The 18,786-nt window shown below is 40.1% G+C and overlaps 1 protein-coding gene and 1 long non-coding RNA gene across 2 annotated transcripts; one reads left to right on the top strand and one right to left on the bottom strand.

Moving 5' to 3' along the window:
- Positions 1-1,449: 1,449 nt before the first annotated feature.
- LOC134790600 (angio-associated migratory cell protein) lies at positions 1,450-8,852 on the bottom strand. The gene is made up of 5 exons (XM_063761452.1): positions 8,697-8,852; positions 7,951-8,578; positions 7,242-7,416; positions 6,514-6,630; positions 1,450-1,771 (listed from the first exon to the last, which is right to left on the bottom strand). The coding sequence occupies exons 2-5, from the start codon at positions 8,572-8,574 to the stop codon at positions 1,455-1,457; spliced, it is 1,233 nt and encodes a 410-aa protein (XP_063617522.1). The 5' UTR covers positions 8,575-8,578; positions 8,697-8,852; the 3' UTR covers positions 1,450-1,454.
- A 288-nt stretch (positions 8,853-9,140) lies between these two features.
- On the top strand, positions 9,141-9,883 carry LOC134791098 (uncharacterized). The gene is made up of 2 exons (XR_010144256.1): positions 9,141-9,595; positions 9,706-9,883. It is a non-coding gene; the product is annotated as an uncharacterized LOC134791098 (long non-coding RNA).
- The last annotated feature ends 8,903 nt before the right edge of the window (positions 9,884-18,786 follow it).

Here is an 18,786-nt window from a genome sequence, read left to right as displayed (position 1 = left end):
GTGAACATTGGGGTCAATGACAGTACCTAACAGTACCGATCTAAATGTAAATGGGTCCATTTTTTGTGATTGGCTGATTTTTTGTTGATTGATTTATTCAATTTCCTCCAAAATTACGCGTATTCAATTGCAGTCAATAGTAACGTAGGTTTCTATACTTTCTATAGGTGTGGATCAGAGACAAGTAAATCATACGAACTGGCAGTCTCTCTACATAGTTGGTTTCTCATGGATTCTGTAATATGTATGTGACCCAACTTAAGACTATTTCATTAGTAATATGCGATTAGCACAGAGATCCAGTAGCAATTGTTATTTTTTAATTAGATGGATAGATAAAAACTTATTATAAATAATATATAAATATTGCGGATAATTTAGTAATGTTCATGGAGAATGTTTATACAAAATTATACGATGAAAACATTTGTGAATTAATCAAAGATAACATGCATATTAAATCTAAATTAAATACAAACGGACTTAGGAGCTCTAGGTGTTTGCCTGCTTTTGGAGCGTTAATAAGTACCTATACTGTTTGAACTTAGATACGCTTAAAAGTGTACCCGAGGTTGTAGGTATCACGAATAAAATTGGTGGGGGACTGGGGGAATATTTACCAACATTTTTAAGGCTAAATCTGAATTTAAAACTTGACAGTCATTAAAAGGTCAGTAATAATTTTGGGATATGTACCTACAGTTATATAGCTTAGCATCCCTACAAAAATGTACGTCGTAATTTCGTAAATAACGAAAAACCGGCCAAGTGCGAGTCGGACTCGCACACGAAGGGTTCCGTACCATTATCTATAAAAACGGTCACCCATCCAAGTACTGACCCCGCCCGACGTTGCTTAACTTCGGTCAAAAATCACGTTTGTTGTATGGGAGCCCCACTTAAATCTTTATTTTATTGTTTTTAGTATTTGTTGTTATAGCGGCAACAGAAATACATCATCTGTGAAAATTTCAACTGTCTATTTCAACGGTTCGTGAGATACAGCCTGGTGACAGACGGACGGACGGACGGACGGACGGACAGCGGAGTCTTAGTCCCGTTTTACCCTTTCGGTACGGAACCCTAAAAACGTATACTTTATGATTCTCTTGCATACATTCTGACGCAGTTGTGTTTTTACTCGCGGAGCGCGCGCCACATTTACATACCCAATTAGGAAGTTTCTGGGGTACAATCGATAGCAGGTTTATTTGAAACATTTGAATCTCACAGGAAGTACAATCGATTTACATCTTCCAATAAAAACATACATGAAGCCAATTGAAGATCCTGATCCTGTCACGTGAATACGGTGCGCGTTAATGTATGATTAATGGTTTTCAGGAGTCAGCGTGTGTGGCTCATTTTTTATTAAATTTTCTTCCGCCGCAATGGGTTTCTGCCTTCAGAGGTAAGAAATTGGAGTTACAATACGATTAAAAACAACAATAAAATTAATCCTTATCTTTATTGATTTCATATTTGAATATCCTAGCTGTTCCGTCATCTGACGTAGTCAGTATTACACTTTCATTTTCATTGAAACATAAATCTAGGACTTCTGATCTGTGGCCTGTCAACTGTAGCACTTTTTCACCGGATCTTCCCTGATATACCCGAATGGCTCCATCGAGACACCCGGTAACAAGGTGGTCTTTCACCCATACCATCTTGGTGACTCCTACGATGGATTCATCGTCAGATTTGGTGCATTGATGACGGACCATCTGTCTTGCCGTGTCCCAAACACCGACTTCACCATTTAGTGTACCTGTAAAATGCGTAAAACAAATCATTGATATTTAAATTTATAAGTGAATACAAATTTAAATAATTCCATATACTGTCTTCTTTTTTAACCACTTGATTGAAACAAAAGAAGCTAAGAGTGGAAACGTAGGCACCGCATTTGTAAAATTCGAATTTGTATGTGAGATATCTGAAAATCCTGATTTGACACTTTGTAGCAAAAAAAACCTCACTCAGTAATATACTTAAGAGCGCTCTTACAAGAAAAGTCGAAATAATGCAAAATTGATGATACTAGTCGACGAAATTCAGGACTTTGCGCTCATTATTAGAAACAATGAGTACTTGTTCCAGTAAAAGCGTCTTCTTATCTTTATAAATATCGCTGTAAATATTAGAAAAAGGACTTATTAAATTAGTAATGATTTTTTTTCTGATGGTCGTTTCCGAAAAACCCCGTGAAGCACTGAATGGCGAGCTCTTATTTGGAAATGTTGAGAATTTTACTCTGCTAAACCTGGCTATTTTGTATTACTAATACCCTGTACTTTAGGCATATCGAACTATATTTTTCCTACATACCTTTGAGAAAGAGAAAATCAAAGTAAAACGAACTCGATTTTCTCTCCGAAACAAGTGTCAATTCCTTCGAAAATCTACTTAATATCGAAGTCATTTTCATACTCAAGCAATCTGCAACGTTTGCTTATACTGTTGGTATACATTAGTGTTTATGAAATTCTACTATATTTTTTTGGCAATTTTTTGAAAACTACTCTATATTACCGATGACGCGCGCTGCGCCAGCTCAGTGCCGCGGCAGAGCTTGTAGAGGTAGGACGTGTGTCGGTCGGCTCCGCACATTTTCAACGGCGACGACGAGGTTTTTTATCATTGTGTGCGGCGGGCGCCGTGTAAAACGCTATACTGTGTGCGTGTAAACCGCAACGAGAGACTTTGATCCTAGCACTGTTTTTATAGTATTATAATTTATAATGGTACAGTTTAATAAACTACCGGACAGGATTAAAAATATTTGAAACGACCTGACATTCTATATGTATTTATTTGACTCAAGATAGTACTCAGGGTCTGATGATGGAGCCGGAAGGTGGTCACCGGTACCAATCAACCATGCAACTAAACCACTTCGTGTTTAGGCTCATTTTATTCATCTCAACAAGATCTTTGACACAAGATAGTACTCAGGGTCTGATGATGGAGCCGGAAGGTGGTCACCGGTACCAATCAAACATGCAACTAAACCACTTCGCGTTTGTGCTCGTTTGATTCGGCTCAACAAGATCTTTGACTTAAGATAGTACTCAGGGTCTGATGATGGAGCCGGAAGGTGGTCACCAGTACCAATCAACAATGCAACTAAACCACTTCGTGTTTAGGCTCGTTTTATTCGTCTCAACAAGATCTTTGACTTAAGATAGTACTCAGGGTCTGATGATGGAGCCGGAAGGTGGTCACCGGTACCAATCAACCATGCAACTAAACCACTTCGTGTTTGGGCTCGTTTGATTCGTCTCAACAAGATCTTTGGCACAAGATAATACTCAGGGTCTGATGATGGAGCCGGAAGGTGGTCACCGGTACCAATCAACCATGCAACTAAACCACTTCGTGTTTAGGCTCGTTTGATTCGTCTCAACAAGATCTTTGACACAAGATAGTACTCAGGGTCTGATGATGGAGCAGGCAGGTGGTCACCGGTACCAATCAACCATGCCACTAAACCACTTCGTGTTTAGGCTCGTTTTATTCGTTTCTATAAGATCTTTGACACAAGATAGTACTCAGGGTCTGATGTTGGAGCCGGAAGGTGGTCACCGGTACCAATCAACCATGCAACTAAACCACTTCGTGTTTAGGCTCGTTTGATTCGTCTCAACAAGACCTTGGACACAAGATAGTACTCAGGATCTGATGATGGAGCTGGAAGGTGGCCACAGGTACCAGTCTACCATGTAACTGAACCACTTCGTGTTTGGGCTCGTTTGATTTGTCGCAACAAGATCTTTGACACAAGGTAGTACTGAGGGTCTGATGATGGATCCGGAAGGTGGTGACCGGTACCAATCAACCATGCAACTAAACCACTTCGTGTTTGGCTTCGTTCGATTCGTCGCAACAAGATCTTTGACTTAAGTTAGTACTCAGGGTCTGATGATGGAGCTGGACTGTGGCCACGGGTACCAGTCTACCATGTAACTGAACCACTTCGTGTTTGGGCTCGTTTGATTTGTCGCAACAAGATCTTTGACACAAGGTAGTACTGAGGGTCTGATGATGGATCCGGAAGGTGGTCACCGGTACCAATCAACCATGCAACTAAACCACTTCGTGTTTGGCTTCGTTCGATTCGTCGCAACAAGATCTTTGACACAAGTTAGTACTCAGGGTCTGATGATGGAGCTGGACTGTGGCCACGGGTACCAGTCTACCATGTAACTGAACCACTTCGTGTTTGGGCTCGTTTGATTTGTCGCAACAAGATCTTTGACACAAGGTAGTACTGAGGGTCTGATGATGGATCCGGAAGGTGGTCACCGGTACCAATCAACCATGCAACTAAACCACTTCGTGTTTGGCTTCGTTCGATTCGTCGCAACAAGATCTTTGACACAAGTTAGTACTCAGGGTCTGATGATGGAGCTGGACTGTGGCCACGGGTACCAGTCTACCATGTAACTGAACCACTTCGTGTTTGGGCTCGTTTGATTTGTCGCAACAAGATCTTTGACACAAGGTAGTACTGAGGGTCTGATGATGGATCCGGAAGGTGGTGACCGGTACCAATCAACCATGCAACTAAACCACTTCGTGTTTGGCTTCGTTCGATTCGTCGCAACAAGATCTTTGACACAAGTTAGTACTCAGGGTCTGATGATGGAGCTGGACTGTGGCCACGGGTACCAGTCTACCATGTAACTGAACCACTTCGTGTTTGGGCTCGTTTGATTTGTCGCAACAAGATCTTTGACACAAGGTAGTACTGAGGGTCTGATGATGGATCCGGAAGGTGGTGACCGGTACCAATCAACCATGCAACTAAACCACTTCGTGTTTGGCTTCGTTCGATTCGTCGCAACAAGATCTTTGACACAAGTTAGTACTCAGGGTCTGATGATGGAGCTGGACTGTGGCCACGGGTACCAGTCTACCATGTAACTGAACCACTTCGTGTTTGGGCTCGTTTGATTTGTCGCAACAAGATCTTTGACACAAGGTAGTACTGAGGGTCTGATGATGGATCCGGAAGGTGGTCACCGGTACCAATCAACCATGCAACTAAACCACTTCGTGTTTGGCTTCGTTCGATTCGTCGCAACAAGATCTTTGACACAAGTTAGTACTCAGGGTCTGATGATGGAGCTGGACTGTGGCCACGGGTACCAGTCTACCATGTAACTGAACCACTTCGTGTTTGGGCTCGTTTGATTCGTCGCAATAAGATGTTTGACACAAGATACTACTCAGGGTTTGATGATGGAGCTGATGATGATAGACAGGTACCCGTCGCCACCTTCGCGCTCCATCATCAGACCCTGAGTACTACCTTGTGTCAAAGATCTTGTTGAGATGAATAAAACGTGCCTAAACACGAAATGGTTTAGTTGCATGGTTGATTGGTACCGGTGACCACCTTCCGGCTCCAACATCAGACCCTGAGTACTATCTTGTGTCAAAGATCTTGTTGAAACGAATAAAACGAGCCTAAACACGAAGTGGTTTAGTTGCATGGTTGATTGGTACCGGTGACCACCTTCCAGCTCCATCATCAGACTCTGAGTATCACCTAGTGTCAAAGATCTTGTTGAGACGAATCAAACGATCCTAAACACGATGTGGTTTAGTTGCATGGTTGATTGGTAATGGTACCTTCCAGCTCCATCATCAGACCCTGAGTACTGTCTTGTGTCAAAGATCTTGTTGAGACGAATCAAACGAGCCCAAACACGAAGTTGTTTAGTTACATGATATACTGGTACCCGTGGCCACCTTCCAGCTCCATCATCAGACCCTGTGTATCTTCAGTGTCAAAGATCTTGTTGAGACGAATCAAACGAGCCTAATCATGTTACTACATGGTTGATTGGTATCCGTGACCACCTTAATCATCATCAGATCCTCAGTACCAGTTCGTTTTTAAACCCTCGTTGATACAAACTTTACAACCTATAGGTACCAAATGCAATGACGAAACATGTAAATAAGCGAGTAGGTACCTATAATTTCTTTCGAGTAATATACCTTCATAAGTACGAGTATGGGGCTATTCATAAATTACGTCGTTTCAAATGGGAGGAGTGGGGGGGGGGGGGGGTCTGGACATCGGATGATGGTAACATGACGTAGGAGGAAACAGATTCATCCGAAGCTTGATTTTTGGATGATTTGAGGGGTGGGGGGGTCAAAACTCGTCAAAAATAGATGAGGTAATTTATGAACAGCCCCTATGTAGATTTGCACTGCATTTAGTATTTTCGTACTTACCAAATAACAGTTTTAGAACTTTAAAAGTTAAGTACAGTTAGTGTTGTTATGGTTGATTTCAATATGCTTCGCGAAGGATCAAGAATGTTTAATCCGTCATTGTAGTGCGAGTGTGGTAGAAGGGATCGGCGTACTGAGCTCGCACGGCCTGCCGCAGCGCGTAAAATACCTAAACTCGCTCAACGCCGAAATGTAATAGCGCTCTTAAGAGATATGCGTGCTTACTTTTAATGAAAATGAGGATCCAAAATGACATACCTAATGCAAACAATCCTAGCTGTGGATCTTGAGCAAAGGCAACCGTTTCTAAGTCGTTCTCTGCCTGCAGTTGGCCCACAACTTTGCCATTACTTGATGTCGTCAGAATAACTTTACCTGTAAAGACATTATGTTAGGTAACACTTAAGAAGCAATGTTTTAACATCTTATATGAATCAAAGGTATAGACAGAGGTCAGGAGGAAAGGTATAGATAGGTAAATATATAACACCACATACCTCATGCATGTTTTTTTATTTTTCGATTTTAGTTTAATACAAATAAAATCTGTCACCTACTGCTATTTATGACTTCTGAACGTAAAATTCGACTTTCTTGGCTACTGTTATATATGCACAAAAATACAATTAAGGCATAACAAACTATTAAGGCATATGTATTCTTATTTGGTGAAATCTTGTTTGTTGAGCAAGGTTTATACATTTTGTAAACTTTTTTCGAAGGGTTCAAAATGCTTTACTATGCTATAAATCTACTTTTGTGTCTTAACTATAACTGTGGTTAGTCAAGTCCAATTTTTTTCATACATAAATAACGAAAATATTCTTGAGTTTTTATTGGGGTTTACAATCTTCTTTATTTACTAGACTCTAGTGTAAAAGCACTATTACCAAATAGATAGATGCAAATATTGATCTTATCAACAAAAAAAATTAATAGTAAGTTATATGGATTTTTATTATACTGGATGATATTAGTAATCTTACCATCACTAGATATAGATGCCATAATATTATTCTCTGGATGCGTGTCAATAGCTGTTACCCTCATATCATGGACATTAGCTTGAAGTTGATGAAGTACTGCATTTGTCTTGAGATCCCACACCTTCACTGCACCATCATCATAACCAGCAGCTAGGCGGACTCCATCTTTGAACATCTGAAAACATTAAGATTTATCTATTACTGAATAAAATTATTAGATCAAGAACCTGAGGGCATACCGTAAATCGAAATTTGCCTCTCTATCACTATGAATTTGTACGAAAGAGAGGCAGATAACAAAATTTCGACTTTAGTTCTTTGGGGTAGGCCCTCAAAAATTGCCCTACTTACTAAATTTGCACTGAGTGCAGGCAGCTTTCATTTTGTTGGTTACCGGCATGGCTCACTCTGCAACTACTAACTTGTAAGTACATGTGCCAATTATGTACTTATTTAGTTCAAAATTATCAGAGTTTGTGCATGGTGCAGCACATTATTATCATTTAGTATTAACAATATTTTAATCTCAACTCACAATCACAAAAAGTAGGTAATGAACGTTTTAGGTTTAACATTGATATTTATTCTGTCTATGAAATCTATTGTGATGGATATAAAGATGAATGGCAAGGTTGGAAATCAAATTTCTGACTTAATTCTGAATAAATTCACATTTATGCTTATAGAAAAAAAAACATATTTAACTTACCTTAGCACATTCCACTCTAGTGTTATGACCTTGCAAAACTTTAATGTCACCGGAAGGTATTTTAAACACATAAATGTCCCCAGATACAGCTCCACAGATAAGAACTCTGGCTCCAAAGTGCCACAAGCCAAAAGTCAAGTCTTCTGCTTCAAATTCAAATGCAATAGGCCATGGCTCTTGTTGGTTTTCTTCTAAATTACATTTCCAAACTTTAATCACACCAGACATGTCGGCTGTAGCGAGGTAGGCACCGTCATAACTGAAGCCAACAAAAATAACTGAATCTTTGTGGCCAGTGCATTCAAAGACGACTTGTCCGGACTGTACAGACCAGACAAAGGCTTTGTCATCTTCTCCCCCCGTCACAGCTAACTTTCCGCTTGGGTGGAGGTCGCAACTGAAGACTGAACCAACATGTTTGTTAAAAACGAGTATAGAGAGATCTTCTGGAGGCTCCATATCTGTATCCTCCTCCTCCTGGTCAGTGACCTCCTCCATGTTGTCGTCTACCAGCTCGTCCATCTCGTCCAAGTACCCTAAGAACACGGCTTCTTCCTCGTCCATGCCCGCGATTTCGTCGCCGCTGATTGACGACGGCGGAGTGTCCTCTTGATAACCCCTCATTGTTCTGCAATTTAATGTAATGCCTGCTAGTACACATGCCTCGTAGGCACTTGCTTAGAACTAAAGGTATGGTGAGATATCAACATACTCATGGCATGACATCGGAAACTTTCCATACTAACCTTACTTATATAAAATAAAACTGTGAGTTTTATTTACTATAATTCCACTGAATAAATAATCATTAATTAACGTACGTATCGGTTATAACAATAATTAACTACATATAAACAGAAACTTATAAAAATTAAATCGTCGACATGTGAACCAATGTGAACTAATCAAAAGTCAGATGTCAAATCACATTTTTCAACTTTCGGGATACTATTACAGAAACTGTAAAGTCCACAGGATTCTTAATTTAATACGTGTCAGGGACATGAAGTTATAAGATGGAGTGAATTGTCACTTTTTTTGCCATACTAAATTTAACCTTATCACCGAGCCAGAAAGACGTTCTTACCAGACTAGAGAAAACGGTCCACTTGAGATAGCAAAGGTGGGTCGCGGTGTCTCACTCGCACATGTTGCCAATGTCACGGACTAGTCTACTAGGACGAGCAATCGCCATATTGAGTAGCGTACCCCGGAAGAAAACATTATTTTTGTATTAAACTTAGATGGCGTTTGTCATTCAGCGGGCTGTAGGTTGTGTAGTGTATTCCGCAAGAGGTCGCTGCCACTAGAAGAGTTGTAGACGTTGTAGTTGTTAGGTGTAGTTCTTAGTTTTTCTTATACGAGCGGATAGATGGCGCAATAATTTGTATACTACCGCATCATTTGCGTTTCTATGTGTGAACAGCGCATCTGTACACGTGTCATTGTGTGAGTTAGTTGCTTTGCTTTGCAGTAAACATTCGATGTTTTAGATAAAAATGGTCTTCACTTCACAGCAAGATGTGTTATTGTTAATCGTGTAAACACTAGCAGAAGTAGTGACTGCAAATTTTATAGATTTCCAAAAGTAGTGTGGAAACAAGAACAGCGCAATAAATGGATAATTGCCGTAAGGAGAAAAAAAGTAAGTCACCTAACCTAACCTCTAAAATCATATTACCTTCCTTAAATACGCAATCATTTGATTTATGTTATAATCGTATGAAGTTTTAACGGTGAATTATTTTGTTACAGTCCCGATGGATCTCTATGGCACCCAATTTGCAGTGCTCACTTTATCGGTGGTAGAAAGGCTGATGAACAAGTCAGTCCCAGTTATGTTCCAAGGATATTTCCCCCGCAGTAAAAAACAAAACGGATTGACGAAAATGCGGCAATATCGAGGTTTCAACGTTATATGGAACGAAGAAACGCGAAAAAAATAGAAGCAGTTAATGCTATTAATACAACTAAGTAATACAAGTGACTTTGAATTGCTGGAAAACAGTGTCAAGAATATTCTGCTCGTATGTTGAAGAAATAGCAGCTGGTACATCAAACTAGGTTTTTTGGCCAGACAAAAATGTTGTGCAGCAGACAATGCCAGAATGCTTCCGTCCGGAGTATAGTAACACTAGTCATTATTGATTGTACAGAGTTTCCTATAGAAGTACCATCAAGTGTTGATAATCGTGTGTATTGCTACTCACTCTATAAAAAGTGCTTATTAGTATTACTCCAGGAGGCTTCATTTCGTTCAAGTCAAAAGTAAGTGGTGAAAGAAAAAGTGTCTCCCAAATAACGGTAGTCAGGATTAGTCGACTACTTAGAAAATGGGGATATTGTATTGGCTGATAAGGGATTTCCGGCAATAAAGAAGGTAATTGATGAAAGTGGAAAAGAAAGTGCTATTATTATGCCACATTTTCTCCAGAATAAAGGTGAATTTACAAGGGAAGAGACCGATGCAACTTATAAAATAGCTCGAGTCAGAATTCATGCCGAAAGAATAATGCAGCACTTATATATACCTGTAAATTTATTTTATCATATTGATGATATATTACATGTTTGTTGTGTACTGGTAAACCTGCAACCACCTATATTTTCAAACAAATAAAACAACAGTTATTTTTTACAATATTTACATTATTTAAAAAGCTATTAAAACATTTTTAATTTAAATTTGTTTTTATTTCACACATAAAACCTGTAAATGTTATGTGACTTTTCATGTCTGAAGGACCCTTATGAACATGGAGCATAAGGAACCACAGACATTGACCGCCACATATTTATAACATGGGCCTGTGGACCTATGAAAATGTGTCAGTCAGGTTAGGGTTTAATATGACCAAGCACTGGACTGATCAACATTTTCATAAGTCTAATGTACAGTTGAATTGAAAGGCGAATACAACAAACATGGAACAAGTACTGGAGCCTAAAAGGTATATTTAAAAGTAACATGCCAATAGCCATTAAAACTAAAGTCCTAAACTCAAGTGTCTTGCCATGTATGACATACGGAAGCCAAACTTGGAAATTCACGGCAAAAGCTCAAAGAAAAATCATTACATGTCAACGGGCGCTAGAAAGAAGCATGCTCAATATAAGAAAAATAGATAAAATAAGACACTCAAAAATAAGAGAAAAAACAGGAGCAACAGATGCCTTGAGCTATGCAAAAAGACTAAAATGGAAGTGGGCAGGCCACACAGCAAGGCTTACAGATAAGAGATGGACATTAATAGTCACCAAATGGAGAGGTCCACTTGGCAAAAGAGGCCGGGGCAGACCACAAATGCGTTGGGAGGAAGACTTAAAAAGAACAGCCGGCACAGAGTGGATGGCGACAGCACAAGACAGGGACAAATGGGCAGCAATGGAGGAGGCCTTTACCCACTAGGGATTCATTAGTAACAACACATATTATAAGTCATAGTTTTATTTTAAATTTTTTTATGTAAACACGTTACAATGAATAAAGGGCTTTTTTATTTTTATTTTTTATAATGTACAGTCAAGTTCATAAATGTGTGTACATTTTTTCACCATATTACAATGGATAAAGATAAAGAAATTTATACATATTTATGAACTCGACTGTACATACCATTTGTCATATATTTCTTTATTTCAGTCACATGCATAAACTTACAGCTAAGGATGCCAAAACGCTTATGCGATAGGGACAATACATACATCAGAATCAAACATAGTCTAAAGATTCAAACATTAAAACAAAACAAAAACAATCAAATAAGGTCAGGTTAATATTTAGGTATGCTAGGATTCTAAGATATTAAAATGTTGAGTTCCTTACTTACAGCTAGGTATGTGTATTGCTAATTTTAACAAAGTGTGATACTGCAATATTCGGCTACTTTACTATACTTACATATAAAAAAAAACAGTAATAAACATTTTGAGTTAACAACATTTAAACATATAAATTATTATTTTTAACTAAACTTAATTAATCAGTATGCTTCATGCCTGTATGACAATGATGCTAACTGTACTTATTGAGATCAGTAGTACCTTACCTTTTATTACATATTTTAAAAGTTAATTACCTAACATTGTATTGATTATATTTTTACCTGTAAAACTATGCTTTGGCTGGTTTTTCTCACTCAAAGTTTGGTTTGTTCTTGTAGAATACAAGAGCGGTAGATAATGAGCGAAGTAAAATTCTTCACTTTTTAGAATTGCTGCTTTAATAAAGTCTTCGTCTCTGTCTGCTCTTACTATACAATACAACTACCTTTTGGTGAATATATAAAGAAATCACACATATAATAGTCATACCAGTGTCATACACTTGCACTTGAATTTGGGTATAATATAATATGGTTTGCTTCTTTTTAGTTCTGGTTGATCATTCACAAACTGCAAATATTACACTAATTATATTGTTGTTTATCAAAATCTACAATAGGTTGGTTTTTACAAGATACAGGACTTCTACTAACATTCTGACACATTCATTGCATATGTATAACAACACCGTCTACACTAGTGCACAACCAAGGCTGATCTTTGCGAACAATCACTCTGACACAAGAAATTCTTAGTCTCCTCGCCGAGTTCCACTCTTGACACATTGATTGTTCTATTGTGTCACTACATAATTTAAAAATTTCTTTATCTGCCAACACAACATTTGCTTCATAAAAGTTTTTTAATGTTTTTTCTATAACTAGACTAGCTTCACTTTGGTACACATCAAACTCTTTTCTAAAAATACTAAAGTTTTCAAGACATGTAACACAATCTTCTTTTTGAATATTAATATCAGTGTGTTCTACTAAATTTTGGATAACTTTGCTAACGGAAATTTCAATATCTTCTGTACAATTTATTTCAGCAGCTTCCAGTAAGTACACGTTTTAAGGCACAATCTTCCTTTAAATCTGAGACATCGAACTGAAAAGCTTCACACTTGTGTTTCTTTGATGTAGGATACATTTGGTGGAAGTATCTCCCTTTGGAATACTTTTCGTTCGTAAATTGTGGGACACTTGGCTTGCCCCATTTTTGTTCCTGGCTGGTTTTAGTGGTGGTGATTGATGTAGTAAATTAGTGCTGCAATGTGCTTGCATTTGCCACTTTTGTAATAAACACAATCGCATGTTACACTAGTAACATGACGATTGATATTAAGAATTAAGCCTTGTACGCAGTCGCCGTCACAGAGGCTTGACGAACCACTCGGGCTTTGATTATGTAGCTCCTGGCCTGGCGCCTTGCCAAATGTCTTGCACCTCCAGTACGTGCCCAGCTAACACCAAATTTTTGCCCTTATTCATTGTCTCGAGCTGGAAGACAATTTCATGGGTTACCTATGGCACGAAACCCTGTTCCCGTCACAAGCACGTTCATTTTAACTGAAAACCACAATGCTAATGTAATTGTCAATACAGCCATCGTCCAAAAATGTCGAATATACTGTAACATCATTAGATTTCATTGAAATTATTACGATGTTTACTTACTTCTCGTTTGAAAGTTTTGTGCCAGAATATCTCGCGAAAGAAAGATAGAAAGTTGCGCTCGCTAGGTGGCGCTGTGGTCGTGCATGGTCGGTCCCAAATGTCCGAAAACATGACTACCTATTCGATTTTTCGAAGATATATTTGATACGTAAAGGTGTATCCAGATTAAACAATTTTTCGCCAATCTGATTAAATTGCCCGATCGAATCGAGAGGTGCGGACGCAAACGCCAATTTGGCTCGCCGAATTCACCCGCCGATAATGAACGATATTACCGATAAAATGAGGTGCGGACGCAAGAATACCAATTTGTGAGGCCAGTATTTTCGTTCTGGGACATTTTTTCAATTTAGAGGGCTCTAATATCACCATAAATCTAAACTTGGAGATTGACGCCAATTACATTTCTGATCAAATCGACCAATTTGATCAGGCCCGACAGGATAAATCACTTTTTGAAGATGTCAATAGGTATTGTAATTTGTGATGAATTGTATACATAAGTACATATTGTATTCATTTTCTTTAACATGACTACCTAGAGTCAGACCGAGAAAAGTCTGCAGCGATTTTGATAGCCCATACAGTGCAAGTGTCATTTTAAGGCACACAATAATTGCACACCGGCTCACAGTGTGGGATTTCCGATCAGTTTTGACTATCTTCATTTTTTAATTCATCGCATTAACCTCATCAAATTAATGCTAAAAGTGAAGGTCCAAAATTTTATCATGCATAGTTTTGGAGATAATCAAAAACTCGAGAAATGTCCATAGAAACCTAAGAAACATAATTTCTCATTTTACGTGCATCTTTTTTAAATATTCTATTTTAGATCTATTAGGGCTGTTCTGAGGTATTCCATTCATCAAAAAAAAGTTTAATCTATGATCCAGAATGGCGATATATATATTTTTTTACATATAGAAAAATAATTTTTTTTCTCGATAATCCTACAATTCTAGCATTTTATTTCTAAACAAAACGGTTCTATGCTACGATAGGCAGTACTGAAAAAAAAATTGAACGAAAATAACGCAGGATTGCCGAAATATGTATTTTTTTATATTTGGGTCAGGGCTGTGACCTTTATCTCCGGTGATGTACCTACATAGTTAAAATGTCTGTAAATCCAAATGAAACACAAGCGGCCGTATCTGAAAACCGTAGTAACACAATAAAATATTTATTGTTGTAATAATTAAGCATTTATTTGGTACATCAAGTATTTAGATTGTTTAGTGTGTTTTTGTTGTTGTTTGAGTGTAGAGTATTTTGTTGTTACGCTTGCCTGAAAAGTATTAACTCTATAGTAGAACGAACGGCCATATCAGGCCACTGTGACATATCTCTGATGAAGAATATGATGTGGTGTTGGGAAGGCGTCCCTCGTATATGTATTTTTTTATGTGAAACGTGAGTGAAATGTCTTTAAAAACCCGTAGGAGTCAGATCAAAAACTAAGTAATTAAGTCCGACTTACGCCTGACTGCATATTTCTAATAGGTTTTCCTGCCATCTATAGGTAAAGACCTATTTTGTGTATTTTTTTTTTTCAAAACTTTAGACCCAGTAGTTTCGGAGCTAAAGGGCGGGGGGAATGGTCATTTTTTTAATCGTCTCATTTACCCCCCAAAAGTGCCCCCTATGTTAAAAATTAATTTATTTACGTTACATGTCCGTCTTCGGGTGACAGACTTACATATGTGTACCAAATTTCAACTTAATTGGTTCAGTAGTTTCGAAGAAAATAGGCTGTGACAGACGGACAGCCAGACACACGAGTGATCCTATAAGGGTTCCGTTTTTTCCTTTTGAGGTACGGAACTCTAAAAAATTGTTATCAAGTTCACACATGACTGTGAAGAACGTTACACAAATTGCTGTCGAAACATGTCATGGTTTTGTCAAAAGCAGCAAGATAGAAGAAGAAATTCTTATTCATTCGGATGATGATGATAATGATGATGAATTATGACAATTCTCAATAAAGAGTTAAATTCAAAATTTTCTTTGTCAAAAACTATACCTATTGAAGTATTATTTCTTAACTTCAAACTTGACAACCCTATTTCCATAGAAATCGGAAAAAAACTTAGAAATGTTATAAATCCTAAATCCCGCAAGATTAGCTTTTGAAATTTTGAGGAATTATAGTTTATAGTCTATTTTAGTTTAGGAATTATAGTCGGATACGTCATTACCAAACTCAAGTGGAGCTGGGCGGGACATGTTGCCAGGCGCCAGGCAGAGTGATGACAGGTGGGCCAAAATGTTAACGGAATGGTGGCCGCTTACAGACGAAAGGAGTGGCTGGCGTCCGTTGGCTCGTTGGGTGGATGACAACCGGAAGACTGCGGGTCACTTCTGGATGAGATTGGCTCGGGACCGGGATAAGTGGCGTACTCGAAGAGAGGCCTATGCTCAGCAGTGGGCGATAAAAGGCTGATATGATGATGATGTATGATGATAGTTTACCTTATTTTAATTACACTCTATAAAAAATAAAAGGCTAATATTGGAAAATATATGAGAAATAAAAAAAATGTTAAAAAACTTTAGCATCTTATAACTTTTAATTCAAAGGCACTATTAAGATGCTGATATTTTGTACAATTATTGAGTATCTTTCACTTAAACTCAGTAATAAAACTTGCGGCCACATTGACAATACTTTAGGAAATAAACCGATAAACATGATTTCTTAAGGTCATTGACCTCATCTACAAAAAAAAAATATTTTACGTAAACTAAGCAAGATAATCACACGGGAGTTTTACAGTGGGATGTAAAATATTATAAAGCATATAATAAAAATATAAAACGAAGGTGGTCAAAACTGTGACGAGCACGTGCGCGTTCGGCGTTGTAGTATACAGATCCTTATGAGAGACGGCACACCGCTTGCATGACGTGTGCGTGTGCGCGGCGTACGCGCACGTGCACGTCACCATAGATATAATATACTTAAAGATTACGTCTAAGCGAGCTGTCACTGTAACCACTTTTGTTTAGTGTACGATTAACAATGTAACTCCACCTTGCTGTAGCCATGTCGATAAAGTCATAACACTCATAACGATAAACTATCGACATTTCTTGCAATTTTAATTTTACTTCAAAGGTTTAACGATACCTAAAATGAATAAAAACGCTTTTATTCTTTATTGTGGTTATCAGATCACAATTTTATCGTCACGCCCCAGCAGGGAACGAAGGGAAAGTTCAGATATTTAATTAAAATACATAAATACCTACTAAAATATGTGTTCCGCAATAATTGAATTATTTTATTATATTCTAATATATTGCGCTGACACGCTAGCGGCGTCCTACGTCCCATCGACCAGCAGGCGTGCTGGCGCGGCGGCGGACACTCGGGAGCGTCAAAAGGTAGCCAAGTACAGCTGTCTCGGCGCCCAATACGACTTCGTCGCGTTTGGCGTCGAGACGCTTGGTTCGTGGGGCAGAGGCGCACAGATGCTCCACAAGGCGCTCGGCAAACGGCTGACGGCCTGGCCACGACATTGGTCTAAGGCGACTGGCGGGGCGGCTGGCGGCGCGGCAAACGCGAGCGACCGCCAGGCATGCCACGTACTTTTAGTAGCGGCGGCAGCGACTAGGAGCGGCTGGGACGTAGACGTCTTTAAAAACATGTTTTTTTTTCAAAAGTGGCACTTCAGTGCCTAGTATATATTTAATTGTTTGTCAATGGGTGCATGGGCTAAATACAGGACGACAAATTTATTTACATCTAGTTTAGTATTTTATATATTGTGTATAGAAAGCACCCAGAAAAAAACGAATACACAAGAATGAGTGTGGAGACGTTACAACATACTTAAATACGCGAAAGTACATTTAAAATTTCAATAATATACGCTTCCGTGTCCATGTCGCTCGAGAAAAAAACAAAGTCGTGGCATCGCCTGCGCTGCCCGATACAAATGTTCGAGTCGCGCCCCTCCCCGCTCGCCGCCGCCGCTGGTCGCCCGGTGCACGCCGCGCGCGTTGCCGCTCGGCGGACTGGACTGGATATCATTCGATACCTCTCTATTAATAGAGAGGTATGGGAGGCCGTGCCCGCCTTTCGGCTGCGACGGCTGTGGCGGGTCGCTCCCCACCGCGTGGGGAGGTCAGTGGACGTCAATTTGAGGACGTCAGTGCTGCTGGTGTAGGCCAGCTTTTTCGCCACCGATCGTTTATCCAACCCCGCGACCCCTAGCCCGGTGATACCGTTTGAGCGGGGCCGGGCATCGGGGACGCAGGGAAGGCGACCGGCAGCTTAGGCTGGCGTGTGTGGCGTGGTACATCCGATGAAAGTTGGGACTTGGCTTGGCTCCGCTACTGGTGTAGCAGGGCTCGGGGCAAGTCCCGGGCCCACCGTTCCGGTGGTCTGGTGGGGTGGTGTGGCGCGATGTTCTTGAGGTGCTCGTGCCCGCTGTTGTCCGCGCGGTCGTACATGGACCGCGCGAGACGCTCGATGAACTCCTCCAGGCCGCGCCACTTCAGTGTCTCGGCGAGGGATGCGTTGCTGACGTAGCGTGGACACTTGACGATGCTCCGCAGTGTGAGGGTCTCCTGACGCCTCATCTTCTCCTTGTTGGACCTGCAACAGAAAGAATGCCAGGCAGGTGAAGCGTATGTTAGTCTAGAGCGTACGTAAGCTTTGTACAGACCGAGTTTGGTCCGTACAGGAAGCTTACTACTAAAGACTGGGCGTAGACACATGCGAGCGACTTTCGCTCGGCTTACTGTGTCTCTGGTGTGGCGATCCATGTTGAGTCTCCTGTCTATGGTCACCCCCAGGTATTTCACTGTGGGCGACCATGTGAGCGGCTGACCTAGAAGGGAAGGAGGATTAGGCAATTTGATGGCTTGCCCTGTGATGAGCGCTTGCGTCTTGCCCACATTGACCGATAGTCTCCATTTGGAGAGCCAGTCAGGGAGGGCGTCAAGCGTCGGCTGGATCTTGGCGACTGCGTGCGGCATCTGGAAAGAGGAAGCAAAGTAAGCGGCGTCATCTGCGAATAGAGCTAGTTGCGCTTGCCCGACGACTGGGATGTCGTCGGTGTAGCGTACATAGCATGCGGGCGACAGGCAGCTCCCCTGGGGGACGCCTGCCTGTATCGGGCGTTCCTGTGACTGTACGCCTTCCACTTGAACGTGGAAGCGCCGGTCTGCCAGGAATGACGCGATGACTCTCACGATGCGGCGGGGGGCTGTGGACAGAGAAAGTTTATATATTAGACCTTCGTGCCAAACTCGATCAAAAGCTTTCTCCATGTCTAGGAGGACCGCGACTGTGTACTCCTTCTTGTTGAGCGACATGCCC

This window comes from Cydia splendana, chromosome 5 (assembly GCF_910591565.1).
Source record: "Cydia splendana chromosome 5, ilCydSple1.2, whole genome shotgun sequence".
Lineage (NCBI taxonomy): Eukaryota > Metazoa > Arthropoda > Insecta > Lepidoptera > Tortricidae > Cydia > Cydia splendana.
This window is presented reverse-complemented; position numbering and strand designations above follow the sequence as displayed.

Coding starts and splice junctions, on each gene's coding strand:
- LOC134790600 (XM_063761452.1), bottom strand. CDS start 8,574: ATGAGGGGTTATCAAGAGGACACTCCGCCGTCGTCAATCAGCGGCGAC. Junction 6,631..7,241: donor GGCATCTATATCTAGTGATG/GTAAGATTACTA, acceptor ATGTCTTTACAG/GTAAAGTTATTCTGACGACA. Junction 1,772..6,513: donor GCTAGGATTGTTTGCATTAG/GTATGTCATTTT, acceptor CGCATTTTACAG/GTACACTAAATGGTGAAGTC.